General features: G+C 48.2%; 4 protein-coding genes across 4 annotated transcripts; 1 reads left to right on the top strand and 3 right to left on the bottom strand.

The window, feature by feature from the left end:
* Positions 1 to 571: 571 nt before the first annotated feature.
* Poldip2 (DNA polymerase delta interacting protein 2) lies at positions 572 to 12,031 on the bottom strand. The gene is made up of 11 exons (XM_042691120.1): positions 11,811 to 12,031; positions 10,227 to 10,308; positions 7,291 to 7,388; positions 6,014 to 6,110; positions 5,789 to 5,864; positions 5,508 to 5,615; positions 4,426 to 4,562; positions 3,787 to 3,813; positions 3,483 to 3,608; positions 1,707 to 1,786; positions 572 to 1,034 (listed from the first exon to the last, which is right to left on the bottom strand). Exons 1-11 carry the CDS (start codon positions 11,969 to 11,971, stop codon positions 920 to 922), a joined length of 1,107 nt encoding a protein of 368 aa, XP_042547054.1. The 5' UTR covers positions 11,972 to 12,031; the 3' UTR covers positions 572 to 919.
* A 126-nt stretch (positions 12,032 to 12,157) lies between these two features.
* On the top strand, positions 12,158 to 16,037 carry Tmem199 (transmembrane protein 199). Its single transcript, XM_042691125.1, has 6 exons — positions 12,158 to 12,394; positions 13,467 to 13,540; positions 13,845 to 13,934; positions 14,571 to 14,613; positions 14,827 to 14,939; positions 15,245 to 16,037. The coding sequence occupies exons 1-6, from the start codon at positions 12,184 to 12,186 to the stop codon at positions 15,338 to 15,340; spliced, it is 627 nt and encodes a 208-aa protein (XP_042547059.1). The 5' UTR covers positions 12,158 to 12,183; the 3' UTR covers positions 15,341 to 16,037.
* A 2,898-nt stretch (positions 16,038 to 18,935) lies between these two features.
* On the bottom strand, positions 18,936 to 19,807 carry Sebox (SEBOX homeobox). The gene is made up of 3 exons (XM_042691138.1): positions 19,780 to 19,807; positions 19,486 to 19,646; positions 18,936 to 19,316 (listed from the first exon to the last, which is right to left on the bottom strand). The coding sequence occupies exons 1-3, from the start codon at positions 19,805 to 19,807 to the stop codon at positions 18,936 to 18,938; spliced, it is 570 nt and encodes a 189-aa protein (XP_042547072.1).
* A 2,054-nt stretch (positions 19,808 to 21,861) lies between these two features.
* Positions 21,862 to 24,803, bottom strand: Vtn (vitronectin). Its single transcript, XM_042691113.1, has 8 exons — positions 24,635 to 24,803; positions 24,424 to 24,543; positions 24,008 to 24,325; positions 23,786 to 23,925; positions 23,434 to 23,590; positions 23,091 to 23,243; positions 22,295 to 22,633; positions 21,862 to 22,079 (listed from the first exon to the last, which is right to left on the bottom strand). Exons 1-8 carry the CDS (start codon positions 24,696 to 24,698, stop codon positions 21,967 to 21,969), a joined length of 1,404 nt encoding a protein of 467 aa, XP_042547047.1. The 5' UTR covers positions 24,699 to 24,803; the 3' UTR covers positions 21,862 to 21,966.
* Between the last annotated feature and the right edge of the window lie 1,678 nt (positions 24,804 to 26,481).

Raw genomic sequence — 26,481 nt, 5'->3', positions numbered from 1 at the left:
AATTCAAGAATGAACTGTCCTCTAACAATCACTAGGGCAATGGAGCAGGACTCCTAAAGATTGGGATCAATGAGCCCAATTCCTCTCTGGCGCTTAGAGATCTGGAAGAAGCTGAGGAAGTAGCTTGGCTTGGTCACCATCCATATCTTAAGCAGCTTGTTAGCCAATTCCTGTGCTTGTGGTCTGGATGCCTTACAGACTTGTGCTTATTACTGCCAAGCACACTGCTTCAGAACACCCGACTGGCCTGCCTTCTCCCAGGCTTGGTGAGGTCAGAGAAGGCAGTGGTTGGCCAGTATTAAGAGCCAGGCCACTCCATCCCTGATGCTAGCTGCTTCCCTACACTTGGCAGAGCAGAAAGAGAACAAGCATTTAATCTAGTGTGTTCTCTCTGACTGACTGACACAGTGCCGCCTAGGAGATGTTAGCTTCCAGCCTCAGAGGGAACCAACAAACCCTAGCAGAGGAGGTAGCTCCTTAGAGGTAACCTTACATAAAAGGCAATCAAAGGCCCCTACTAGGTCAGAAGATCCCATCATGAGACTCTGGGGGAAGAAATGGCGAGGGTGGCCAAGCATGCACTGGTTTATTGACCAACCTCATATTCCAGACAGTGTGACAGGCCAGGAAACCTCAAGGCCTGTAGCAGTTGAAAACAGTTCCTTGGTGGGAAGGTTTGCTGGAACATGATAGAGGCAGGGCATATGAGGAGGCTAGCCTTGGAGTAGTCCTATGTGGGTCTTCAAAGAAAACAGTTACAACCCCTTCCCCAAAAAAACAGAGGCCCATAATCAAATGGTGCAAAGGATTAAGAGACCCATTGTGGCCCATGATGGGGAAGAGATTAGAGTTCTGCAGCAATTGTGGGTTGAGAGCTGTTCTGAGCGGCCAAGCTTGGGCATTCAGGGCCTCAGCTGGCCTACCAGTGAAGGCCTGAGGGTGGTGTCTTCTCATCTTTATTGCTTTCCAGGGAGAAGGGTGGAATCCGGACATCAAAATGGGAGCCATCAGGTCTCTCAAAGCGGAACGTGCCCCTGAGGGTCAGAGAGAAGCTAGTTTAGAGGGAATCAAGGCCGAGGCCCTCTTAAGGACCTGGGTGGCTAGATGCCCTTGGTGCCAGAGCAGGATGAAGCAGGTCTATGCCCTCTTCTGTCTAGTTCATGAAAGGATGACTAGACCAAAGATACAAGAGCCCCTCTTGGCCCTATATGAAATAGAGCTGGAAATGTGGCTTAAGTGGTAGAACATCTGCCTAGGAAATTCAAGTCCCAGTACTACCAAAAACAAACACAACTACACAGATTCTGACCCATTAGAATCTACTCAACTGTACTCTGAGATTCCCTTAAACACCAGGGGGGAAAAATATTACTTGAGCAACTCGGTGTAGACTCAAATTCCCTGCTAAATCCTTAACCCTGAGAAATAGGTTTCTAGGAAACAGGCAGTTGCAAAAACTAGATGAGTCCCACATAACCATGAAGAGCAGACAAAGTTCCTTCTAGGACCTGACTTAGCCTGATGTTGACTACAAGCTGAGCTTACTATGAGCTTTCAACTTTTTTCTTAAGCTTGTAGCCCAAGCTGGTCTTGAATTCATCTACCTACCAGAGCTGGGGATATAGATGTATCCTTTGAGCTCCCAGTTCTCTAGCCCGAAGCTGTCTGCAATTGATCAGCCCATGCCCTGGCACACACTTGCTTACCACATGTGCCCACTAGAAGCTTGCAGGGAGACATGGCTGCTATACTGGAACGCAGGCTGCTCCTTGGATAACACTGGCTCCTGTAAAGATTCAGGCAAAATGGGTCAGACACCTTAGGCCCCACATTCCCTGTAACTGGGTCACATTCTGATTGCCAGTTCCTCAGGACTGGATGGCCCCACCACACCAACCATATCTACAATGACTTAGCTATCGACAGCTTCTCCCCCAGCGTGGCCACTGGCCTGGGTCTTTTATTGACTTTGAGAAAAATAACCTCAGACTTAAGGCACTGAGGAAGATGCTGAGTACAAGACCTGCTCCTACAGAACTAAGGGACAGACAGGCATCATGGCAAGTACTCAGCAAGCCTTCACTGACTGAATTCTAGTGATCATAACATGGTATGTATGGTCCCCATTTCAGCAGTAAGAATCATATTTTGGCTTGGCTAAGTAACTTACCCAAAGTTATATAGTGAGTATAAACATCCAGGATGTAAAGCCCTGTTTCTCACTTTTCCACTTTGCTTCTCCAAACCTCTCCTAACATGCTTGCTGAATATGGGCCCGGCATTAGTACTAATTGTGACACTAATTTTTAAGAGACAGGATAGGGAGGCTGGAGATGTGGATCATGGTACATCTGCCATGAGCAAGAAAGCTGAGGGCAGAAGTGACACTGTGGCTCAAGTGCTAGAGCGCTCTCTGAACACCCAGCCCAAGAGTTCAAGCCCATGACCAACAGAAAAAAAAAAAGCAAGCAAGCAAGCAAGCTGAGGGCATCAGGCCCTGAGTTCAAGCCCTATTACTGGCAAATTAAAAGAGACAGAGACAGAGACAGACAGACAGATAGGTACAGGCAGAGAATGATTGCAAAAATAAAATGGACCAGCAAAGGATGTACAAATGCAGAGAGGCAGAGACATGAAAACTGTGATTGGTAGGGGAATCACACTCCATGTAAGCAAATTCAAAGTCAGGGTTTTTTTTTGTTGTTGTTATTGTTTTTGCCAGTTCTGGGACTTGAACTCAGTGCATGGGCACTATCCCTGAGCTGCTTTTGCTCAAGACTAGCACTCTACCACTTGAGCCACAGTACCACTTCTGGTGTTCTCTGTTTTTGTGGTGCTTAGGGATCAAACCCAGGGCTTCATGCATGCTAGGCAAGCACTCTACCACTAAGCCACATTCCCAACCCTCAAATTCAGGTTTTAAGACACTCTGCAAAGCCCAGTGCTGGTGGCTCATCCTGTAATCCTAGCTACTCAGGAGGCTGAGATTTGAGGATAGCAGTTCAAAGCCAGCCCAGGCAGAAAAGTCCCCAAGAGACTCTCATCTCCAAGAACTACAAAAACCCAGAAGTGGCACTGTGGCTCAAAGTGGTAGAGCGAGACCCTTGAGCACAAAGAGACTCAGGCCCTGAGTTCAAGCCCCATGACTGACCAAAAAAAAAAAGAACTATGCAAAAGTATATATGCAAAAAAATGCCATATGTGATGGCACACACATACATAATCCAGGACTCAGGAGGCAGAGGCAGAGCTAAAGCTACATAGTGAGACCCTGATTCTGAAAGATTTGATGTTGGACTCACTTGGATTGAAATCCTTGCCCTGCCCTCTACTATTAATGTACCAATTTCATTATCTTCATCTGTGAAATGGATTATAAGCAATCTATCTCACAGGCTTGTAAGATTTCTAGCCCAGGACAAGCATTGTGTTCGTACAGCAAGTCTCCATATGTAACCACAGAGAAAGACCATGATGCTCACCCTGCCCACTACCCCTCGGCCTCGCACGGTCTCCAAGGTGCCAGAAAGACTGAATATTCTCCAATGCCGCTCCCGAAGCTGCACCACATCACTGTCCAGGTTCTCTAAGCGGATACAGTAGCGCCACTGTGGGATGAAAGACAGAGTTCAAGTTTGAGAAACAAGAGACCTTGGATAAGCCCATCTAGAGTCTTGTAGAAGGCAAAAGGCAACAAAAGCTGACACCAATGTTGCTCAGGATGCAGACATTCTCCAGCCCTGCCATACTCCCAGAGTTCTCTACTCCCCTGAGGGAGACACTCACCCAGTAGACATGGGAATTCTGGGCTTCCTAGGGAAGAAAAACAAGAATTTAAGCCCCAGAGCACAAGACCAAATCTGTTTCAATCAACACATCTACAAAGGAGTCCAAGTATTCCACCAGGGAGGTTGCAGAGATTCACCAAGCTGCCAGTGTCTCTGGGATGATGATTTATTTCGCAAGCCCACAAAGAGGCAGCTTCCTGTCCTTCCTAGTTCCCCCTTATGAACTGTCAGGACTGCCAACAGCTGGATGTCAATACAAATAACTCTAGGACTCTTAGTTTCTCATCACCCTCCTTGCCAGTCCTAACCCTCCTCCCCCCCCCCCCCCCAGTGCTGCATGGGTCCATCCTCTACTGTTCTTCCCACCGCCAAATATCCCATGAACTTCTGGGAGATAGGAACTGTATTTGTGTCCCCAGGATTAGCTTACAAGACAAGACACTACTCAATAAATGGCTACTCAAAAGTATATATACTCAAAAGCTATAGATCTAGGTGTCAGCCACTGACTCAACCCCACCCAATATATGAGCACTTAGGAGCAGAACCTCTATCCCTGGAGTCACACTGGGGACACTGCACAGACTTTGGGACCTGATCCAGGAAGGACCCCCATACCCTCATGCCGGACACACACCCTCATGCCCATGTAGAAGGGGATGACAGTAACACGGATGTTCTCAGTTGTTTCCCGGTGAACATCGGAGAGCTCTAGCCAAGGGTGATTCTTCTCTTGCCAGGCCCGTAGTGTTTCTCGAGCCACAAAAGGGGGTGCTGGCACAAGAAACAACAGGTTAGTCCAGCCAGAGTCCAGAGTATAGCATTTACTCTCCTGCAGTTCCTCCTAGAAACATCTTTCAGTAGTGCCTAGACTGACAGAGCATACACATAAAGCAAAAACAAGACTGGAAGGCACAAAGCTACCATAAGAATAATACCTGAGGGGGCATTAAGACCTTAATGGAAGAGGAAGTAGGCCAGAAGTAGAAGCCCTGGTTTTCACACCTCTGGCTCATACTACCTAGCAGTCTTGATCCACTTATTATCTCCTAGCCTTATTTTATATCTCTGTAAGGAGACAGTAAGCCATTTAGAGATCATAGGACTAAGGAGAGGTTGAAAAGCAGAGCTGTGGAATTATTTCTGATAATAAATGAGAGAGGGTCCTCTCTCATTCCTGTTCCCTTTTTAAGTAAGATTACGTGTGTGCATGTGTATATGCGCATGTGCACACATGCAATCATCCTGAAACATGAATTCAGAGCCAAAGCACTATACCAGAGCTTTTTTTTTTTTGTCCATGGGGCTTGAACTCCAGGCCTGAGTGCTGTCCCTCAGCTTTTCAGCTCAAGGCTAACACTCTACTACTTGAGCCACAGAGCCACTTCTGGTTTTCTGGCCGTTTAATTGGTGATAAGAGTCTCACCGACTTTCCTGCCCAGGCTGGCTTTGAACTGCAAACCTCAGATCTCAGCCTCCTAAGTAGCTAGGATTACAGGCGTGAGCCACAAGCGCCCGGCCATGGGAGCTTTTTTTGTTCAACTAGTGCTCTACCACTTGAGCCACAGTTCCACTTCCAGCTTTGTGGTACTTAATTGGAGGTAAGAGTCTCATGGACTTTCCTGCCCAGGCTAGTCATGAACCACAATCATTAGATCTCAGCCTTCTGAATAGCCAGGATCACAGAGGTGAGCCACCAGTGCCTGTCTGTGGGATTACCTTTTGTCTGGTCGTACAGAAGAAATCTTTCAAAGAGCTCGTGTTGGATGGGAACCTGATCTGTGGAGGTGTAGGGGAGGATGTCTTCATGGCTGACATAGTCCAGGCCTGGCACACAGAGATAGTGAGACTTAAAAAGCAGAGGAGTGAACTTGAAAAGATAAACTTCTTGTCCTTGCACAGAGTGGACAGGCCATACCTCTTAATACCACCATCCCTCCCAGCACGTAACAGGACATCAGAATTTTCTTCTGGGACACCTTCAGATGCTAACTCCTCACCTGGGATAGCATAGAGAGCCCGGCTGTCATCATGGTTAGCCAAGAAGGTCACAGCTTCTGTCTGAGATCTCTGAGACTAAGGCAAGAAGTCAGTCAGTGGCTTTCTTGGATAATGTCCAGTCCTGAGGTTTGGGACTGTTTGACCTCTCCCTCCCTTTGTCCTCACTGAGGTTCAGTCCTTTCCTATGGAGAGGATCCCCAGACCAAGTCACCTTGTTTACTTACTATATGTGGACAGTCACGGGCATCAATCAGCACCTGATAGTAAGTGTGAGTTTTGCCTTTCACCTCTTTAGAGCCATGGCCGGCAGGATTCTCTGCTCTGTGGGGTGAGAGAAGCAGCCTGGTATTACCTTGAGAGAAGTAGAAGCTGCGCCTGCCTCAGCTCCCTGCCACCTCCCCACGTAAACAGACTGGTGCCTGATCTAAAGGAGCTTTGACACCAGTGGACTCCCACTCAGCACCATTCTACTCCAGCAGAGTTGCAGTCAGGGCATACAATGAAACCTGGAGGGCCCATGTAGTTATCATTTTGTCTTCTCTTGGACAAGGGCCATGTTGACAAATCCAATTACCACTTCAGTCTCCAGAGCTATGAGTACCCTATGCCGCTCACATCCTAAAGGCTCACAGTGATCACTTAATGAAGATATTCCATCTTTTCTTTTTTTGTAATATACTCTAGAGATGTGAGAATACAGGCATGATTCCAAATGAACATTAAGAACGAAAAAAGAAAAGAGGAGAGGAGGGAAGGGATGGGACTAAAATAGAAGAATGGTCCTCAAATACCCCCATGGAATATTGATTCTGAGCTGGACACTGATGGCTTGCACCTATAATCCTAGCTACTCAGGAGGCAGAGATCTGATGACTGCAGTTCAAAGTCAGCCCAGGCAGGAGAATCCATGAGACTCTTATCTTCAATAAACTACTCAAAAAAGGCCGCTGGGAAGGTGGCTCAGTGGAAGAGCGCTTGCCTTGCATGCCTGAGGCCCTGGGTTCGATTCCTCAGCACCACATAAGCAAAAAAAAGAAAAAAGCCGGAAGTGGCGCTGTGACTCAAGTGGTCGAGCGCTTGCCTTGAGCTGAAGAGCTGAGGGACAGCGCCCAAGCCCAGAGTTCAGGCCCGATGACCGGACCCAAAAAACAAAACAAAACAAAAAAGGCCAGATACAGTGTTAGTGGCTCAAGTGGTACAACACTAGCCTTGAGCAAAAGGAGCTCAGAGACAGCACCCAGCCCATTCAAGCCCCAGGACTGGCAAAGAAAAGAGAAAAAAAAAAATACTGATTTGAAAATTGAGACTAGTGTGGCGTGCATTCTGAGGAGGCTTAGACTGGTTGTTACTGAGTACTTTTGTCTCCATGGGTAACAGTATCAGAGAAATACTCTGGGGCTGGTTCTAAGGCCCGGGAGGATACTGTCTTCACCCCTGAGATTCCAGGCCATGACTCAGGCCTCCTTTTGAGGATACCATGAAGCATGACAGGGGAACTTACTTTTCTGGGGTTGCAGAAGCCACATCACGGTCATAAAGTCTGGCCTGCCAGGGAAACAGGACGACACCTCGGTACCCAAAAACACTGTGAAGGAAAAGCTGACAAAAGAAAGAAGCCTCAGTGATTCTGCAATCCAGCAAATCCATCCAGGTGTGGCTTGACCACAAAGTAGCACTGACGGAAGCAACTGCAGCTCACAGTCTTGCCACTTTTCCCTTGAACTCTGTGATCAACCCAGACAACTATGAACCACTCTTATACACTCTGTACCTGGCTGACTCCACTTATCCTTCAGGTAATACCTTTGGCTTTTTTTTTTTTGTCGGTTGTGGGTCTTGAACTCTGGGCCTGGGCGCTGTCCCTCAGCTCTTCAGCTCAAGGCGAGCACTCTACCACTTGAGCTATAGCGACACTTCTGGTTTTCTGGTATTTAATTGGAGATAAGAATTTCAGACTTTCCTGCCCAGGCTGGCTTTGAACTGTGATCCTCAGATCCCAGCCTCCTGAGTAGCTAGGATTACAGGCATGAGCCACCAGCACCTGGTACACCTTTGGCTTTTAGAAGCCTTCCTTGACCTTCCCTCCTTTTAATCCACCATAAATCCACCAACTATTTGCATGTCAGTGATTCCTTTCTGCATTACAAATATGAAGAAAAGAGCCATGTTTACTGTGCTTTCTGATCTAACCCTAATACTTAACCCTGGTCCATTTTAGGCATACAAAAAATACCACTGAACAGTCTTTCATACCTACAAGAGGCCTAAATCTACCTCAGTGGACCTGAAACAAAGTTGATACAGAAAAAGAGCCTCACATCTGAGCTAAACATAATGTAACAAATTTAGTAGTGAAGGGGCTGGGAAGGTAGCTCAGCGGTAGAGTGCATGCCTTGCAAGCATGAGGCCCTAGGTTCAATTCCTCAGCACCACATAAACAGAAAAAGCCGGAAGTGGCGCTATGGCTCCAGTGGTAGAGCACTAGCCTTGAGCTGAAGACCTGAGGGACAGTGCCCAGACCCAGAGTTCAGGCCCCATGACCGGCAAAAAAAAAAAAAATTTAGTAGTGAAACATCAAAGATTTTGTGTGTGTATGTATGTGTGTGTGTTCTGTGCCAGTACTAAGGGTTGAACTAAGAACTGTTTCTGAGTTTTTTTGCTCAAGGCTAGTGCTCTACCACTTGCACAGCTCTTCTGTTTTGTTTTGTTTTTGTTTTCTGGTGATGAATTTCACATTCATAAGTTTCACATTCTTTCCTGCCTGGGATGGCTTTGAACTATGGTCCTCAGATCTCAGCCTCCTACGTAACTATGGTTACAGGCATGAGCCACCAATACCCAACAAAGGTTTGCTTTTCTAAAAGCTTCCCTTATTGACTTCCACTACATTAAGAGGAATCTTTTGTAACTTGGCTTTCTCCTTCCTATTGTCCAGAAAATCCCTGTCTACAAAAGCCTGGAAAGGCATTCAAACCCAAGAATAGAGAAATCTCATCTTTTAAAAATTATGTGATGGGGCTGGGAAGGTGGCTTAGTGGTAGAGTGCTTGCCTTGCATGCATGAGGCCCTGGGTTCGATTCCTCAGCATCACATAAGCCGAAAAAAGGGCGCTGTAGCTCAAGTGGTAGAGTGCTAGCCTTGAGCTGAAGAGCTGAGGGACAGCGCCCAGGCCCAGAGTTCAGGCCCTACAACTGGCAAAAAAAAAAAAAAAAGTGATTTCAGCCGGGCACTGTAATCCTAGCTACTCAGGAGGCTGAGATCTGAGGAATGTGGTTCAAAGCCAGTCCAGACATAAAAGTCTGTGAAATTCATCCCCAAAATAGTACCCCACAAAAAAGGCAAAAATGGCCGGGCGCTGGTGGCTCACGCCTGTAATCCTAGCTACTCAGGAGGCTGAGATCTGAGGATCTCGGTTCAAAGCCAGCCCAGGCACGTAAGACCATGAGACTCCTATCTCCAATAAACCACCAGAAAACCGGAAGTGGCGCTGTAGCTCAAGTGGTAGAGCGCTCGCCTTGAGCTGAAGAGCTGAGGGACAGCACTCAGGCCCAGAGTTCAAGCCCCACAACAGACAAAAAAAAAAAAAAAAGGCAGAAATGGAACTCTGGCTCAAGTGGTAGAGTGTAAACTTTGAGCAAAAGAAGCTCAGGAACAGTGCCCAGGCCCTGGGTTCAAGCCCTACGAGACACACACACACACACACACACACACACACACACACACACACACACACACACACACACACACACACACACACACACACACACACACACACACACACACACACACACACACACACCTACCTACCTACCTACCTGTGATTTTGGGGGGCTTGTCTAAAATGCACAAGGCTCTAAAGTTGATCCCCAGTATATGGGGGAAAAAGATGAGATAAATGGGAAACGATACCATTCAGGCTGCCGACCAAATAGGACTCCATAAAAATACTCCATTAAGGGGCTGGGCAGGTGGATTGGTAGTAGAGTGCTTGCCTTGCATGCATGAGGCCCTGGGTTCAATTCCTCAGCAGTACATAAGCAGAAAAAGCAAGAAGTGGCACTGTGGCTCAAGAGGCAGAACGCTAGCCTTGAGTGGAGTTGTTCAGGGACAGCGCCCAGGCCCAGAGTTCAAGCCCCATGACAGCCAAAAAAAAAAAATTCCATTAAAATGACTTGGCCCAGATGGGCGCTAGTGGCTCATGCCCATAATCCTAGCTACTCAGGAGGCTGGGATCTGAGGATCACAGTTCAAAGCCAGCCCAGGCAGGAAAGTCTGTGAGATTCTTATCTCCAATTAAACACTAGAAAACCAGAAGTGTCGCTGTAGCTCAAGTGGTAGAGTGCTCGCCTTGAGCTGAAGAGCTGAGGGACAGTACCTAGGCCCAGAGTTCAAGCCCCAACGACCAAAAAAAAAAAAAAGACTTGGCCCAATACTTACCTGCCCAGTCTCATATTTTCCATTCTGTTTTGGCACCTCAAACACACCAACTGTCTCCAACACTTTGCCCTCTGCTCGGTTTCTGATTAGGAAAAAAAAAAGAACAAGCAAATTAAAGGCTGAGAAAGTAACAGTTCTCCATCAAAAAAACAAAAAACCAAAAAACTATTAAAATAATGAGGGGCCAGGGCAATGACAGCAGTGAAGGGCTGAGGCCTGTGGGTATCAAAGGTGAGTGTGGACTTGCCAGGCCAGCACACAGAGTTGCTGCCTTTCCTCCTTTGACACCCAACTATGGGCCCCTGCTCTGTGAAGATCTCCCCAGTGTTAGATCTGACTACTCCCAGGTCAATTTCATCTGCCCTCACTCAATATTCCTGTTATCATGCCCACCCCTGTATCCTGTTATCCCATTTCTTGGCTAACTCACCCTTCTGGCCTCCCAGTCTACATTTCAATTATTTGTGCCTTATCTCCACTGAGACTGTAAGTTCTTTGGGAGCAATGCTTCTGCCTGATGATTAGCCTGTACTCCCCTCAAAGCAAATGTGCAAGAGATGCTCAAATAACCGTTTTTCTGAGCCAGGCGTTGGGCACATGTTTATCATCCCAGTACTAAGGAGGCTGAGGCAAAAGGATCATGATTTTAAGGCCATCCTGAACTACTAATGAGATCTTGTCTCAAAAAAAGAGAGAGAGAGAGAAAGAAAGGAAGGGAGGAAGGGAGGGAGGGAGGGAGGGAAAAGAAATTTGTCCTGTATCATAATTTGGTGTCCCTCAAAATCGTGGTAGTCCTTAGTTGCCCTTAAGGGCTTAATCATCTCTGAAATCCCAATTATACTCTATGAATTACATCTATTCTATAATATCTTAGTAATTTTTGTTCCGATTTGCATAAGCTTTCACAGGGGTCTTAAACTGCAAACAGCTTTCACCTCTCTAATATCATTATGTGGTGTAGCCACTCTAAGGTCAGCTGTCAGTAACACAGGCTAATCTTTCTAGGGGGCCCTCAGATGTGAATTTCATCAACCTCCACAATTTGATCTTTGTCTCCTGGGGTGTAGGGGACCCTCTCCATCCCACAAACCCTCTTTCCCAAATCAACATAGGGAAAAACAGCCTCCACAAGATCACACGGAAACCTAGGACCCACGAGGCCCACCACATTCAAGTCGGTTTGTTTCCAGCATCTTTCTACGGGAGGGCAGGAGCCAATGAGGGGCTGGAGATTCACGTCAAAAAAGCCTCGTGGCTGTATTACAGGGCAGGCTCACTAACAAAACAGGGTGCTGGGGATCCCAACCAAGAGGCGCTCCTCGGAGCTAGCCGTGCACAGCCAGAGCTCCGGGCCGCGCTCCCTTCTCCAGTCCTGGCACCAGTCCCGGGCAGCGCACGTCCGTAGCGCGTCACGTCGGCTCCCAGCTCGGGACCCTCTCGACCCCAGGTCGAACTCCGGTCACCCGCGGGCAGCCTGGCCTGCTGGTCGCCTAGCCTCCTGACCTCCCGGCCTCCTCACTGGCCAGGAAACGTGCTCCCCGGGTGCTGGGCCCGGTCCCCAAACCGCGTCGCTCCGTCCCTCACCGGGACGAGAGATGCCTTCGCGTCGTCGTACTCGTCACTGGTTGAAAAGCCCCAGCTCCACCCGCCGCACAGAGCGGCCTCGACCCTCGGGTCGCGGTCAGTGACCGAGACCACCAGCGGCTGCCCACGGCCAGGGCCCGCCGGGCCGCACAGGCTGCCATATCCCGCCCGAGCGCCCGCTCGGCTGCTGACACTGGGCCCGACCCGCGGCCGGGCGGCGTCCCGCCCCCGCCCCACACTGCCCCGCGCCGTGTCTCCACCCCCTCCTCGTCCCCAGCTGGTCCCGCCCCCCATGGGTTCTCAGCTACTTCCGGCGCAGGCGGGCGGAAGTTCGAGTTGGAGAATAATCACCTGATCTGACAGTCGACTGGATATGGCGTCTTCATTGCTTGCCGGCGAGCGACTGGTGCGCGCTCTAGGCCCCGGAGGCGAACTAGAGTCAGAGCGGCTGCCTCGGAAGCTACGGGAAGAGCTTGAGGCCGCGCTGAGGAAAAAGACCGCCGGCGATAATGGCCCCCGTGAACCCCGACGTTTAGTTTCTTTCCGTCTGATCCGGGATCTGCACCAGCACCTGAGAGAACGGGGTGAGCACGGCTCCAGGCCAGGGGTCCCCTCCTTTCCAGACGTGCTCCTTCCTGATGCCGTTTTCCAGCACTCTCCCTCATGTAGCCTACCCAACGGCTGTTCATAAATCCCAAGGCCACTCAGTCGTTTCTCAACTCCATTGGAAACCCTTCCTCGAAAGCAAAAATCACTGCAGGTTGTTCCCTTGAATCTCCACTGCAGGCACACTCAACCTTAGTTAGTCGAGGTTCTAACTCCAGTACCATGTTCCAGGTTCCAGGTTTCCCTTTTTTCCAACTCATTCGGAAGTCACTTAGCGTAGTGATCATATGCTGTTTATGAATATAGAAATCTTTCCATCTCAAAAGACAAGAGTGGTGAAGTCTGGTGTATGCCTGTTTTCTTCCTTCTTTCCTTTTGTTTTTGTTGAGAGGGGCAGTTAGATCTAAGATGACAAGTATTGTTGAAAGATCTGGATTAGGTATAGTATCACATCTAGCCTTGTTTCTGTCACTAACTTTCCTGGAAAAAGTTATTTCTCCTCCCTGGGCTTTAGTTCCTTTATCTATAAAGGACAAACTGGCATCTTAGGTACTTTGCCAGAATTAATATAGTCTAGCCAAAAGTGCAAAATGTATACCTCTCAGGCTGGGAATGTAGCTTAGTGATAGAGTGCTTGCGTAGCATGAATGAAGCCCTGGGTTCGATTCTTCAATACCACATTAACAGAAAAAGCCAGAAGTGATACTGTGGCTCAAATGGTAGAGTGCTAGCCTTGAGCAAAAGCAGCTCAGGGACAGTGCCCAGGCTCTGAGTTCAAGCCCCTGGACTGGCAAAAATATAAATACATAAAATAAAAGGTAAACCTCACAACTATTAGAACTACAGAGGATCTTAGAGAATATCCACACTGTCCCTTTGAGTACTTAGCATCACTGTAACCTAAGCCTAATTAGGGAAGATCTCTTAACAGCCACAGAAATGTACTAACTCGTGTTTTAGTTTGGTATAAAGAAGGAACAGGCCCTTCTCTGATTTTAGTCTCTCAGCTTGAGCTTTATAGCTTAGTATGTAGAAATCTTTTCTTTCCAGATTCTACACTATACCTTCATGAACTCCTAGAAGGCAGTGAAATCTATCTCCCAGAGATTGTGAAGCCTCCCCGGGTATGTAAGGGATATATTTGTAGGAGTGGAGGGTTTGACATTGAATTTGTTAATCAACTTTTGGGTTGAAATTTTGTCTTTTAAATCTTAAGTATGGGGGAGGGGGGGACCAAGAGTTGCCTTCTCTATTTGAAAGCTTTAGGAAACAGTCCAAAACTGAGTTTCCAAAGCAAATGAAGTATAATTGGTTTGTGGATCTCGTGGCACCCTTAGCAGTACAGTGTATTTGGAAACAGTGTTTATGACATACTTTGTGGCTAGAAATATGTAGGAGAATATCATACTTATGGTTTTTCTACTTTAGAACCCAGAGCTAGTTGCCCGGCTAGAGAAGATTAAGATACAGCTGGCCAATGAGGAATATAAGCGGATCACTCGCAATGTCACCTGTCAGGTAAGGGCCAGCACTTCAATGCATGAGGCTGAAAACAGGGCCCTGTACTGGAAAAGAGGCACAAAGAGAACAACAACAACATGAGAGCTTGGTTTGTATACTATTTCAGAGCCCTGTGTTGCATACAAACCAAATACAATTATTTTCTCATTTACTGAGACTCTGGATATTATATGTTGACTACATTCTTAAATATTATAGATATGGACATGAACCTTGAAGCTTCTTCTCTTCTTTTTTGAGACAAAGCATAGCCCAGCTTGTATAGCCTATATAGCCCACCCTGGCCTGGAGCTTGAGGTCCAGATCTTTCTGTCTCAGAGTTCCAAGTGCTGGGATGCATGGTGTGTGCCACCACACACAGCCCAGGAACTCTTTTCTGACAGGCTTCCATACTATTCTCTAACATGCTTCTACCCCAAAACAGGAGAGGAGTTGATAGGTACTAAGAGACTATGATCTCTTCTCTGAAATGTTTGCTATGTGATCCAGAAAAGTCAGGCTGATCTTAGACAAAGGAATCCATGTAGAATGCCAAGTTACTGTGTTAAAGAATAGAAGGTCCAGGGAAGACTTGACACCAGGTGCTCTCTGAGTTGCTTCCATTCTGAATCATGTGCTTTTCCTTTTTCCCAGGATTCACGGCATGGTGGGACTCTCAGTGACCTGGGAAAGCAAGGTGAGGCTCTAGGAAAACAGGCTTCTAAACCCTCTAAACCCTGGGATTGCTCATGGCATTCTTTCCCTTCCTAAAATCATGGGTTTAAGGCTAAGCTACTCAGATTTTTGCTCTTGAAAGAGAATCCAGTTGATGGGGGAGGTAGCCATGAGATAAAAGGGCCTCTTGGAGAAGGCTGGACCTAAAAGTTTCTTCCCTGGCTTCTCCCCAAAGTAAGGTCAGTGAAATCTCTGGTTATCACCATCTTCAACTTCATTGTCACGGTAGCAGCTGCCTTCGTCTGCACTTACCTTGGAAGCCAATATATCTTCACAGAAATGGCCTCGGTGAGTAGGCATTGGTAGGGGAAAGTGTCCCAGAAACTAGTGAAAAAGAGAAAATGTGTGAAAGTGCATCTTTACACATTCACAGTTTAAAAATTGAGCGTATGTTTGTGCAATAAATATCGGCCATATTTGAGCTTTACAGAAGTTGTGGAGGTAGGTAGTAATCTCAAGACAAATCAGATCCAAACTTGGGGGAGAGTGGACTGGGTTGAGGAGAAGATGTCCATCCTCCTTAGGGATACTAAGGGCTGCAAATCTGGGTGTTGGCCTGTATCATACTAAAGCTTAATTCTCTTCTTCTATAGAGGGTGCTGGCTGCATTGATCGTTGCCTCAGTGGTGGGTCTGGCTGAGCTATATGTCATGGTACGAGTAATGGAAGGCGAGTTGGGAGAGCTGTAACTGATGCTTCACTGTCAAGTCTGGAGATGTTTTGGAGGGACCCAGTTTCTCAACTACCAATTACTGAGTCTTGTTCAGCCTGTGAGGCTCTTTGTACTCAGCTCCGGTTGAGAACCAAGTCAGACCACCTGGTATTCTTGTGAAAACTTGTCGAAAGCACTTCTTGAAAACTGGAAGAACTGATTAATTCCTTCTTCTGAACTTCAGTTCTGCTTTCTCTAGTCCAAACTTCTGAAACTGAGTTTTTCCATTGGGAGGAAATAGAATTCAGGCCTTCGCAGTACTGCCTTGAATTTGCCCAAGTTCACAGATAATCATCATCCTTCATCCACACACCTTTGGTGCAAGCCTGCAATTGAGAACAGAAGCCTCCAAGAAAGCAGAAAGACTCTCCAGTTTATGCTGGACAAGAACTGATGAAAGGGCAAATATCAAATAAGAGAAAGCTGAGTTGGTATAGGATGGTGGAACTAGGAACCAGGCAGCTGTCTTTTTCTGAAAGGAAATGGTATCAGGTAAAACAAATAGAGACCAAATGACCAGCCATGGCTCTTCTTATTAAGTGGGGCCAAAGATTCCCATGTGGTCCAATTTCTCTTGTGATGTTAAACTTCTGAGAACTTGGTGGTGTAATGGTAAAGTCTACATAAGGCATTTGAAGGTGTTTATCTAATAAATATTTATTGTGTGCAGTACATTGTTCAAGTCCTGTGAAAATTAACACAAAGCACAAAGACCAGTAATTCGGAAAGTTGTTCAGGATCTTCTAATAGTAGACTCTTCCTTTTTGCTCACTGCATATGCTCCTTTGTCTTTGTTTTTCTCAAAGCTTTTCTTCTCCTTTTTCGGGGGAAGCAAAGGGGAGTAGAGGGAAGGAGATGAAGGAGGTTACTTGCTTGAACTAAGGGCCTTATGCTCTTGGCTTTCTTACTCAAGACTAGTGCTCTGCCTCTGAGCAACACCTCCACTTCCAGCTCTTTTGCTGGTTCATTGGTGATAAGAGTCCCATGGACTTTTCTGCCTAAGGTGGCTTTGACCTGCAATCCTTAGATCTCAGCCTCCTGAGTAGCCAGAAGCATAGGTGTGAGCCACCAGTGCCAGCTTCCTCAAAGCATTTGTGGGAGGGAGGGCAGTACTGAGGTTTGAACTCACAGCTTTCCACTTTGTAGGCCAGTGCTCTACTGCTAAGCCACACCTCCAACTCTGTTTTTACAAATGATATACATTTCCTTCACCAAGCTTGTCAGTTTCTGTTAGTTGGGAGAAGGGTCGGCTGTGGGAAAATGCAAGTGTTCTTGGTAACTTGTACTACTTAACATTGGATCAGAAAGCTGTGCTGCTTCTTGTGTCTGCATGATGCACTAGGTTGCCTATATAAAAGCTTTCACTTCTCCTCATACCTGAATTTAGGTTATAGTGCTTCCCTATAACCTATTTTCCCTATTTTTAAAGAAAAGTATGTGTATCAGAATATCAGATTTTGACCACACTGGGGTATCTTTTTTTTTTGGGGGGGGGGGGTCCGGCCGTGGGGCCTGAACTCTGGGCCTGGGCGCTGTCCCTCAGCTCTTCAGCTCAAGGCTAGCGCTCTACCACTGAGCTACCTTCCCAGCCCCACTCTGGGGTATCTTGTAATGGAATTTTGTCATTTTATCTTCGCATTGCCATTGTTAGATGACTCTTCAAAGCTCACCCTGACCCCACCACACAAGCTAACAGTCTTCTCTAACCAAGCTCTTATAAAGTGCTGCTTTTCTGGGGCCAGGCACGATGCTAGCATCTGGGAATAGAGAAGTCAAAGACCTGGCTCTTACCTAGAGAACAATGAGGAGGGCTGGGAAGGTGGCTCAGTGGTAGAGTGTTTGCCTTGCATGCATGAGGCCCTGGGTTCGATTCCTCAGCACCACATAAGCAAAAAGAAAAAAGCTAGAAGTGGCGCTGTGGCTCAAGTGGTAGAGTGCTAGCCTTGAGCTGAAGAGCAGAGGGACAGCACTCAGGCCCAGAGTTCAGGCCTCACAACCGGACCCCAAAAAAAAAAAAAGAACAATGGGGGGGGGGGGAGAAGGCTTCTGCAAAGACAAAGATAGAATTAGGAGTCAGGTGGCTAGTTCTCTGCAGACAAGAAAACCTTGTCTTGATCTCTTCTTCTGCCTACCATGCCTCCTCCAATGCAATTCAAGTCCAGAAAGTGCTGAATAGGCAAACAGGGACATGGCCTCCTATGTGGAGAAACGGAACCAGCATTCATTGCATATGTTTTTTGTTTTTGTGTCAGTTGTGGGGCTTGAGCTCAGGGCCTGGGTGCTGCCCCTGAGACTCTTTGTGCTCAAGTCTAGCACTCTTAACACTTGAGCCACAGTACTACTTCTGGCTTTTGAGTGGTTAATTGGAAATAATAGTCTCATGGGGACATTTCTGTCCCAGCTGGCTTCAAATAGTGATCCTCAGATCTCAACCTCCTGAGTAGCTAGGATTACAAGTGTGAGCCACTAGCACCTGGTTTATTGTGTTTTCATAATGTGTCACATGTTATGTATGTATAGCCTATCTATATCAATCTCAAAACAGGAGACAAGTGTTACCTTCCCGCTTTATAGGCATGTAGATTTCAGGGAGTTATAGTTGTATAGCAGAGCCAGAGTTTGAGTTCAGTATACAGTAATCACAAACTCCATGTTTTTCTCTCCAAAGCAGGACAGTGGTTCTAGCAGAGACACATCTTTCTAGGGTCTGTCAGTCAGAGCCCTAAACCCTCCAATTAACCATCCCTGTAATCCCTATGGAAGCCTGTGTAATACCTCCCACCAGAGGTCTATGAAACCTGGCCCTATTTAGGGATTAGGTGATGGAGCTAAATTTCCAAGGCAAGCAGCCCTTGACTCCCATTCATTTGCAACACACAACAATCCAGATTAAGGTACAGAGTTTGGTTTTATTTGGAGATTAGTTGGTATTACAAATGACGGTGATACCGAAATCCAATGCTGCTGCACCTCTTCCACCCCAGATCTATTAGGTTAGCCCCACATTAGTGGGCAGCCAATCTGATCTGTGGAAATTAAATCAACTTAAGCCCCAGCCTCCTGTTCATATTACTTTAATATCAGTCCCTCTTCAGATACATAGTTCTGATTAATTTGTCCAGGTGGCAGGAGATCAGGAAAGGGGGCCATAAACCATGAAAAAGTGGGACCCCAACAAACCAGAATAGGAACAGTGATCTCCCCTGGCTCATTAATAGTTAGAGGATAGCCCAAGGACCTGGAGGAGTAGCTGCCCATTCCTCAGAGGTAAGAGACTATCAATTGGGGTGAGAAGATTTGGGGACCAGGCCTAGCTTTCCACCTCATCCCTCTGATGGTATCTTCTGTCAAAATGTAGAGCAAGGGTGCTAAGTAGCAGTAACCAGGACCCCAGTCACTGCAGAGAACCTGAATGTGAGGTGAGCTGGAGGCTGGCCAGAAAGAGGAAAGAGGGGTCCCTGAATTAAACTTTCTTCCTATTAGAGAACTCCCTCCTGTAAAAGGATGGGACATGAGTCTACTTCAAGTGGGGTTGGTGGGCTACAAGAACCAGAGCAAGTGTTAGACCTCAATTAGGAGTGGTCCACATTGGCGACAATGGCTGAAGCATAAATAAGATCAGACAGGCTTCCCAGTGAGGTCTGAGGAGTGGCTCGCTCCAAAGAAGGATGGAACCCTGAAACTCCAGCGGGTGTCCATGGGGCTGCAGCTTTAACCCCTGCCCAGCCCTGCCCTGAGCTCAAACTGGAAGCTGCACAGAAGGTCTGTGGACATGCTGAGGTAAACTGAGCCATGCTGGTGTCAAGTGGAGGCTGACCTGTTGTTTGGGGCTTCCAGGCCTGCTGGGAGGTGTCTGGAAGGGAACAGGAGTTTGGGATAGGCTCAGGCCTGGGGCTTAGGCCTTCTGGTTTCCTGTTCTTGATTCTCTTGGCCCGGCGGTTCTGGAACCATACCTGGTAGAAAAGATGAAGGGATCTATTTTTGACTCCAGTATTTCTCCTCTGGGACAGAAGAAGAAGAAATAAAACTGAAGCAGGATTCCCAGAGAGAGAATACTGCAGGTCAAGCCCCCAAATAGGCTATATGACCATATCTTGGGGACAAACAGGTTATATAGCTCACCTGGATCTTGGCCTCTGGCAGACGTGTGACCTGAGCCAGGTGCTCTCGGGTGCTGATGTCAGGGTAAGGCCGAGCTGCAAATACCCGCTCAAGCTCCAGCAGCTGCCCAACGCTGAAGGTGGTTCTCTTCCTCCGGTGGGGACCCAACCTACTGGCATGGCCTGCAGGCCAGAATGGGTGTCAAACCAGGATTCTCCCCGCAGCCTCAAAGCTCCCATTTCCTACCTTCTTCAGCCTTCCTCATCACACTCTGACTCATCTCCTCACCCAGCCACCCTCTCTGCACCAGATTACCTGAGGATGCTTCCATAGGGCTGGCCATGGAGCTGGTAGAGGGTAAAGAGCCGGAGGGCCATGCCAGGGCTGTGCCCACACCAGACCCATCCCTGTGGGGTTTTATGCTGTGCTGAGAGTCTGGCTCCGCCCACAGAGGGAGAGGCTTAGAGTTCACTCCAGCCAGGCAGACAGGGTTTAGGAAAAGCAGGGTTGGAGCTGATTCAGGTATGAGTGAGGTAAATTTAATGAACCCACCCCACCCTGGCTTCACAAAGGTAACCAGGCCCAGTCTCCTTAAAACTCAACCTCTGGCAACCTCTGCCTACCTTTTTATAATGTGTGAAAAAAAAAAAGCCTCCCCAGGTTCCATGTAAGCCATAGCAATCCATCTCTCCAGTGCTCCCAAGCAGCCCAGCGGCTGCTCTGAAATCATGAGTGCCTTCAGGGGAAGATGGATGAAATCTTGTCCCTCAAGTGTGGGCTGTGCAGTGAAGGTGGATGGGATGGGAAGGGGCTGGGGACAAGAGATGAGCTGGGGTCATCTGTTTTAGCAGGGCTACTAAACAGGGAACAGATGTCACCACCAGATTGCCTTAAGGCCGTTCTGAAGCTTTGTCTCCACCTAACCCTTTCTGTCTGCCCCAAGAGCCTAGGTAGGCTTCCTAGAGTCCAGGAACCTGGAACCAGTAAAGGTCCACAAACGCAATCAGAGCTTAAGAAAAATGTTTCTGTTGAATTGAAACCCTTTTGTACAACTACTTAAAGATAATTTTTGTTGGTGGTGGTGGTGGTGGTTGTAGTGCTTGAACTCGGCCTGGGCACTGTCCCTCAGCTCTTCAGCTCAAGGCAAGCGCTCTACCACTTGAGCCACAGTGCCACTTCCAGTTTTCTGGTGGTTTATTGGAGGTAAGAGTCTCACAGACTTTCCTGCCTAGGCTGGCTTTGAACTGGGATCCTCAGATCTCAGGCTCCTGAGTAGCTAGGATTACAGACGTGAGCCACCAGCACTTGGCTTAAAGATATTTTTTTAAAAGTAGTAAGAGTCAGGTACTGGTGGTTCATGACTATAATCCTAGCTACTCAGGAGCCTGAGATCTGAGGATCCTTGTCTGAAGAAAGTCCATGAGACTCTTTTTTTTTTTTTTTTTTTTTTGCCAGTGCTGGAGCTTGAACTCGGGGCCTGGACACTGTCCCTGAGCTGCTTTTGCTCAAGGCTAGCACTCTACCACTTGAGCCACAGTGCTGCTTCTGGCTTTTTCTGTTTATGTAGTACTGAGGAATTGAACCCAGGGCTTCATGCATGCTGGACAAACACTCTACCATGCCACATACCCAGCCCCTCCGTGAGACTCATCTCCAATTAACCACCAAAATATTGGGCTGGGAGGATGGCTCAGTGGTAGAGCGATTGCCTTGCATGCACAAGGCCCTGGGTTCGATTCCTCAGCACCACATAAGCAAAAAGAAAAAAGCTGGAAGTGGTGCTGTGGCTCAAGTGGTAGAGTGCTATGCTAGCCTTGAGCTGAAGAGCTGAGGGACAGTGTGCAGGCCCAGAGTTCAGGCCCCATGACCGGACCAAAAAAATTAAAAAAAAAATATATATATATATATATACATATACATATATACAGGCTCACCCTAGGGTTGGGTTAGGTGGGGAGCACAGTAAATGATCCCTCCAGTGCTGAGAAGCTGACTGTATTTTAGATTCAGGATAGACAGAAAAGCTGAGCTAGAGACCTACTACCTCTTGTTCCTTCCTTCTCCCCCTCTCCCCTGACCTCCGCCCAAAGACCAGGAGTGAAGCAAGAATGACTGGGGAATGATGTCTTGGTAAGTGTTTGTCATCACCAGAGAGGCCCTAGACCTGTGCAGCTGTGGGTTGATGGGAGCTACTCAGCTCATGAGGAAGAGTAGCTCTCTTGAGGTCCTCCCTAGCCAACTTGCTTGACTCACAGAGAAGGCTTGACCCCATCATGGACCCAATATGATAAGTCTTATCCCTGTTCTTTCCCTCACCTCATCCTGATGGCCCAGCTTCCTTCTTTGCCCAGGCAGGGGTCTGCCCACTCCAGACAGGACAGTAGTCTTAGTTTCAGAACTGAGAGACCTTTATTGAGCTGGGAGCAGAGGTTGGAGGAGGAGGCTGGAAAAGAGAGCTATGGGAAGCCTAAATGTATGGATTCATGTGTGGACTCTTAACTCCTACTCATGGCCAGGGGCTGGGCAGCCCAGCCAGTACTGGGCAATGGAGCGTGGGTATGGAGGATTTACAGTGTCCACTCGCCGGGTGCGAAGATTGACTCGGTAGTACTTGTCTGAAAGAGAGGACAAAGAGAGTGTATAAGCCCCAGTTGGAGATACTCACTCGCTCTGAGAAAGAAGACCTGGGAAAGTAAGCATCTACAGTGCAGCTGGGGACTCTGGCCTGGCTTTCTGGGCTCATTGCTTACAGGCTGAGTAGCACATGGGGATCAGAGCCATTAGGAAAGGCCAGGCAAGACCAGTGTGGGGGATGGCAAGGGGTTCCCACCTCCTGAGAAGAAGTAGACACTCTGGATGGGCTCACAGGTGGCAGGCACAAGCCAGTTCATATTATAGTCATCATAGTTGTAGGCTCCAAACCCACTCTCCTCACTGGAGAATAAAGACAGCCAGACAGAACGGGATGACCGGCGGGAGCTCTGGCTACGCCCATGGCCACGGCGAGAACGGTAGCGTTTGCGGCTGCGACGCCTAGACTTTTGCTTTTTAGGCTGGGAGCTGTGGAGCCCTGAGCCCGAGATGTAAATGTGGCCAGCCATGGCAGCATCCACTTTTCCAGGTATACCATGCCAGTCCTGGCTGATGAACTGAGGCTCTTTGACACCACCTGTGTGGCAGGAAAAGGGTTAAAGAAAGGATTTGGGGGAGCCAGGCCCTGCTTTCTCCAGCAGGCTCCTCCCGATCTAGGCATCTTGCCCAAAGCACAGTAAGCTGGTGGCAGAGCCCCAGCATTCAGGCCTCAGCCTCCTTGCCCAGTGTTCATTTCCGATTCCTCCCCTCTGCTATATCCCTGGTATCTCTATACCCTCCCCCATGCCTCCCCCAGCCATCACCCCTCCCTCTGCTGATTTTGCCTGTGGCTACACTAGACAAAGTCCAAGGTGTGGGGTCCCAGTGGAGTCTAGCCTCCCCCCAAAGGTCAACAGAAGCAAAGTCTGGCCTGAGCAAATAGCTCTTGATCGATAGCTCCACCATCTCAGTCCTCTTGGCAATCCAGCTTCTACCTCTATCCGGAGGTTCTGGACCTCTTAAGGCAGAAGCCTAGTCTCTCCCTTCCTCCATACCAGGGGATCTGCCCCAGAACAGCAGCTCAAAGATGTCCTCCCAGCTGTCCCGCTGCAGCAGGGCGAAGTGCTCAAACACCGTCGACATGGAGCTGCCTTCACACTCCTCCTGGCTGGGCTGATGTTGGAACTCGTACTCCCAGTACTGTTTCCCTGGGAAGCAGGGCAGCTGGCATCAGAAGGGTGTGTTGAAGACTGGAGGAGCCAGAGGCTGAACAAGCTGAGAGCTCCCAGTGCAGGGGGTATGGGTGTCTACTGAAGACTGTCCCCAGGGGAATGTGGGAAAAAACAAGACCATTTTATACCTGCCCATTGTCCTCTCTCCATCCCCTCCCTCCAGTACCTTTGAAGAAGTAGACCCGCTCCCGGCCTCTGTAGCTGTGGGCAGGGAGGGCCAAGGCTGCATCTACATTATCTGGGATGCCGCTGAAACCTTCAGCAATGTTTCGGGGGTACTCAGGTTCCAGAACACCATCCTCAAAGCGCCAGTACTGACTACCCTAAGAGGCAGAGAAGGTGAAAGGGGTGAGAAGACAGGGGTTAGACACAGAGGCCAGAGATCTATACCCTAAAGTGACTATCCTCAGCCTCCCCAGAATTGTTACCCACAAGCTGAAGCCTCGGACTGGCTCATCCTCTCAGCTCCCATCCTCTCCCACCATGACCTCTACCCACACAGCCCCTGGACCTGGCACCTTGAAAATGTAGGTCTTGCCCTGACAGTTGATTCGCGTGAAGGCAGCATCAATGGGGCCATCAATGCCCCAGACATCTCGGATGAGCTTGGGGTATCCAGGCCTGACTGCTGTTTCATCTAGCTCATAGCAGTACTGCCCTAGGGTGGGGAGAGGATGAAGGTGTGAGGGATAGGATGCTCCCAGACAACCCCCAACCCCAAGACCTGCCCCTGGAGTCACCTCGGAAGGCAAACACAGAACCATTCTTGAGGTCGGTGAAGGCATCGAAGGGCTTCCCACTGCACAGCTCTTCCTCAGCTGTTGGCCATGAGATACCTTGATCAGTGATATCAGACTCTAGAGTCACCTCAGGCCTTGTGGTTTTCACCTCAGGCCTTGTGGTGCTTGTCCCTTGTGGTGCAGGAGTCTCTTCTGGCTGAGGCAGCAGGCTAGGGTTCTCTGGCTGTTCAGGGACACTGGCATTGTCCTTAGTCTCTTCTGTATAATCAAAGTTCCAGTACTCATCTTCAGGCATAGTAAACACATCACCACGAGTCACTGCAGGTAAAGTGAATGGTAGTGAGTCTCTTGGGGCAGATGGGCTCCTACCTCTCCTTACTCCCCCCACCTTCCCCGACCCATGGCTCCAAACGCACCTTGGGGTTTGCACTCAGTCACGAAGTCAGCACAGCAGCTCTGGTAGTAAGAGCACATTTCATCACACTGACACTTCTTGTTAGCGTTGAAACCCTCTGTGCAGCGCCCTTTGCATGACTCTGAGGAGGGAGAATCTTGTTACAGCCAATTCCAAGTTACCCATACCCATCCCCTACCATGTTCCAGAGGGTCACCAACACCCTCTCACACCTTGGTCAGCCAGAGCAACCCATGCCAGCAGGGACAGCATGAGAAAGGGCCTCAGGATTGCCATGGTAGGCCTCTAGCTGAGGGCCTGTCCAGCTGGGCTCTGAGCTCCCTGAGACTCTGTTCTGCTGCCAGGGGAAGAGAGGGAGAACTAGGCAAAGAGGGAGGGAACTGGAAAAGAGGAACTGCCCATTCTCTTGCTCTGTTTGCTCAGCCTGCAGCCCAACCCCCAGTTTCCCAACTCCAAAAGGCTGCTGCAGCAAAGGGTCACATTCCCAGAGTCCTGGGCCTGAGAGAGCTGGGAAATAGAAACCTTGCCAAACTCAGAGTCATCAGGCAATCAGGATGAGGAGTAGCCTGGCAAGTCTGCAAGGCCGAAAGAAGTTTCATGAGGTCACTCATTGGACAAACTGCTTTACCTCTCTAAGCCTAAGGTTTTTTTTTTCTGTTCTTTTCATCTCCTCCTCCTCCTCTTCTTCCTCCTCCTCCTCTTCCTACTCCTCTTCTTCCTCTTCCCCTTCTTCCTTTCCTCCTCTTCTTTTTTCTGCTAGTAGTGGGGCTAGATCTCAGGATTGGGAGAATCTAGTGACTAATCTAAGGGTGCTGTCCCTTAGCTTTTTGCACTCCAGGCTGGCATTCTATTACTTGAGTCATACCTCCACTTCCAGCTTTTTGATGATTGAGATAAGAGTCTCATGAACTTTGCCGTCTAGGCTGGATTTGAACTGCGCTCCTCAGATCTTGACCTGAGTAGCTAGGATTACAGGCATGAGCAATTGGCATCTGGCCTAAGTTTTCTTTTTTTTTTTTTTTTGTCGGTCGTGGGGCTTGAACTCTGGGCTTGGGCGCTATCCCTCAACTCTTCAGCTCAAGGCTAGCACTCTACCACTTGAGCTACAGTGCTACTTCCGGTTTTCTGGTGGTTTATTGGAGATAGGAGTCTCACAGTCTCTCCTGCCTGGGCTGGCTTTGAACCGCGATCCTCAGATCTCAGCCTCCTGAGTAGCTAGGATTACAGGCGTGAGCCACCAGCGCCTGGCCTAAGTTTTCTTTTTTTTAAATTTTTATTGTTAGTATAAAGGTGATGTACAGAGGCTATAGTTACACAAGTCAGGTAATAAGTACATTTCTACTTGGACAATGTCACCTCTTCCCTCACTCCTAAATTTTCTTTTAAGTAAAATGAAACAAATGATATCTTGTTTCATTAGTGTTAGGAGATTACATGGACTAGAACAGACAAAATGCCCTGTGCTTGGAGAAGATCCAAGTTCATTCTCATAAATGGTTTTTGATTCATGATTCATTTGAGCAAGCACAACCCTGGCTGGGTGCTCATCCACCCATTGTATATTTAGGAATATGAAAGGGAAGTGGGAAGAAATTGGATAAGTACTCTGGGAAAAGTCTCCTTTTCTTTCTTTCTTTCTTTTCTTTTTTTTTGTCGGTCATGGGGCCTGAACTCTGGGCCTGGTCCCTGTCCCTCAGCTTTTCAGCTCAAGGCTAGTGCTCTACCACTTGAGCCACAGTGACACTTCCGGCTTTTCCTGCTTATGTGGTACTGAGGAATCGAACCCGTGCATGCAAGGCAAACACTCTACCACTGAGCCACCGTCCCAGCCCCAAAAGTCTCCTTTATTTATCATAAAAAAAAACAAAGTTTATTTCTAGCTTCTTCTTATCGGTACATCAATCTCTCCAAGCTGATCTTCAAGCTGGCCTAGGAAATAGTGAATATGAACCCATTGAACCAGATTTGATTCTTGAGTCACTAATCCACTGATGCTGTATAAACTGTCTCTTGTAGCAGCCCTCAGTCACTCTATCTGTAGAATGGGCTCATTCAGCAC

Source organism: Dipodomys spectabilis, unplaced genomic scaffold, assembly GCF_019054845.1.
Source record: "Dipodomys spectabilis isolate Male_0828 unplaced genomic scaffold, ASM1905484v1 ptg000004l, whole genome shotgun sequence".
NCBI classification, from domain to species: Eukaryota; Metazoa; Chordata; class Mammalia; order Rodentia; family Heteromyidae; genus Dipodomys; species Dipodomys spectabilis.
This window is presented reverse-complemented; position numbering and strand designations above follow the sequence as displayed.

Bases quoted from the DNA above. Each gene is read 5' to 3' on its own strand.
- Poldip2 (XM_042691120.1), bottom strand. From the start codon at position 11,971: ATGGCAGCCTGTGCGGCCCGGCGGGCCCTGGCCGTGGGCAGCCGCTGG. The intron at 6,111-7,290 runs GTAAGTTCCCCT...CTCACCCCACAG, and splicing joins GCTTCTGCAACCCCAGAAAA to AGCAGAGAATCCTGCCGGCC. The intron at 1,787-3,482 runs GTGAGCATCATG...GAATCTTTACAG, and splicing joins GCCGAGGGGTAGTGGGCAGG to GAGCCAGTGTTATCCAAGGA.
- Tmem199 (XM_042691125.1), top strand. From the start codon at position 12,184: ATGGCGTCTTCATTGCTTGCCGGCGAGCGACTGGTGCGCGCTCTAGGC. The intron at 13,541-13,844 runs GTATGTAAGGGA...TTTCTACTTTAG, and splicing joins AGATTGTGAAGCCTCCCCGG to AACCCAGAGCTAGTTGCCCG. The intron at 13,935-14,570 runs GTAAGGGCCAGC...CCTTTTTCCCAG, and splicing joins CTCGCAATGTCACCTGTCAG to GATTCACGGCATGGTGGGAC.
- Sebox (XM_042691138.1), bottom strand. From the start codon at position 19,807: ATGGCCAGCCCTATGGAAGCATCCTCAG. The intron at 19,647-19,779 runs GTAATCTGGTGC...TCTGGCCTGCAG, and splicing joins CCCTATGGAAGCATCCTCAG to GCCATGCCAGTAGGTTGGGT. The intron at 19,317-19,485 runs GTGAGCTATATA...CTTTTCTACCAG, and splicing joins TGCCAGAGGCCAAGATCCAG to GTATGGTTCCAGAACCGCCG.
- Vtn (XM_042691113.1), bottom strand. From the start codon at position 24,698: ATGGCAATCCTGAGGCCCTTTCTCATGCTGTCCCTGCTGGCATGGGTT. The intron at 23,591-23,785 runs GTGCCAGGTCCA...TCTGCCTCTTAG, and splicing joins GCAAGACCTACATTTTCAAG to GGTAGTCAGTACTGGCGCTT. The intron at 23,244-23,433 runs GTACTGGAGGGA...CCTGCTTCCCAG, and splicing joins GCGGGTCTACTTCTTCAAAG to GGAAACAGTACTGGGAGTAC.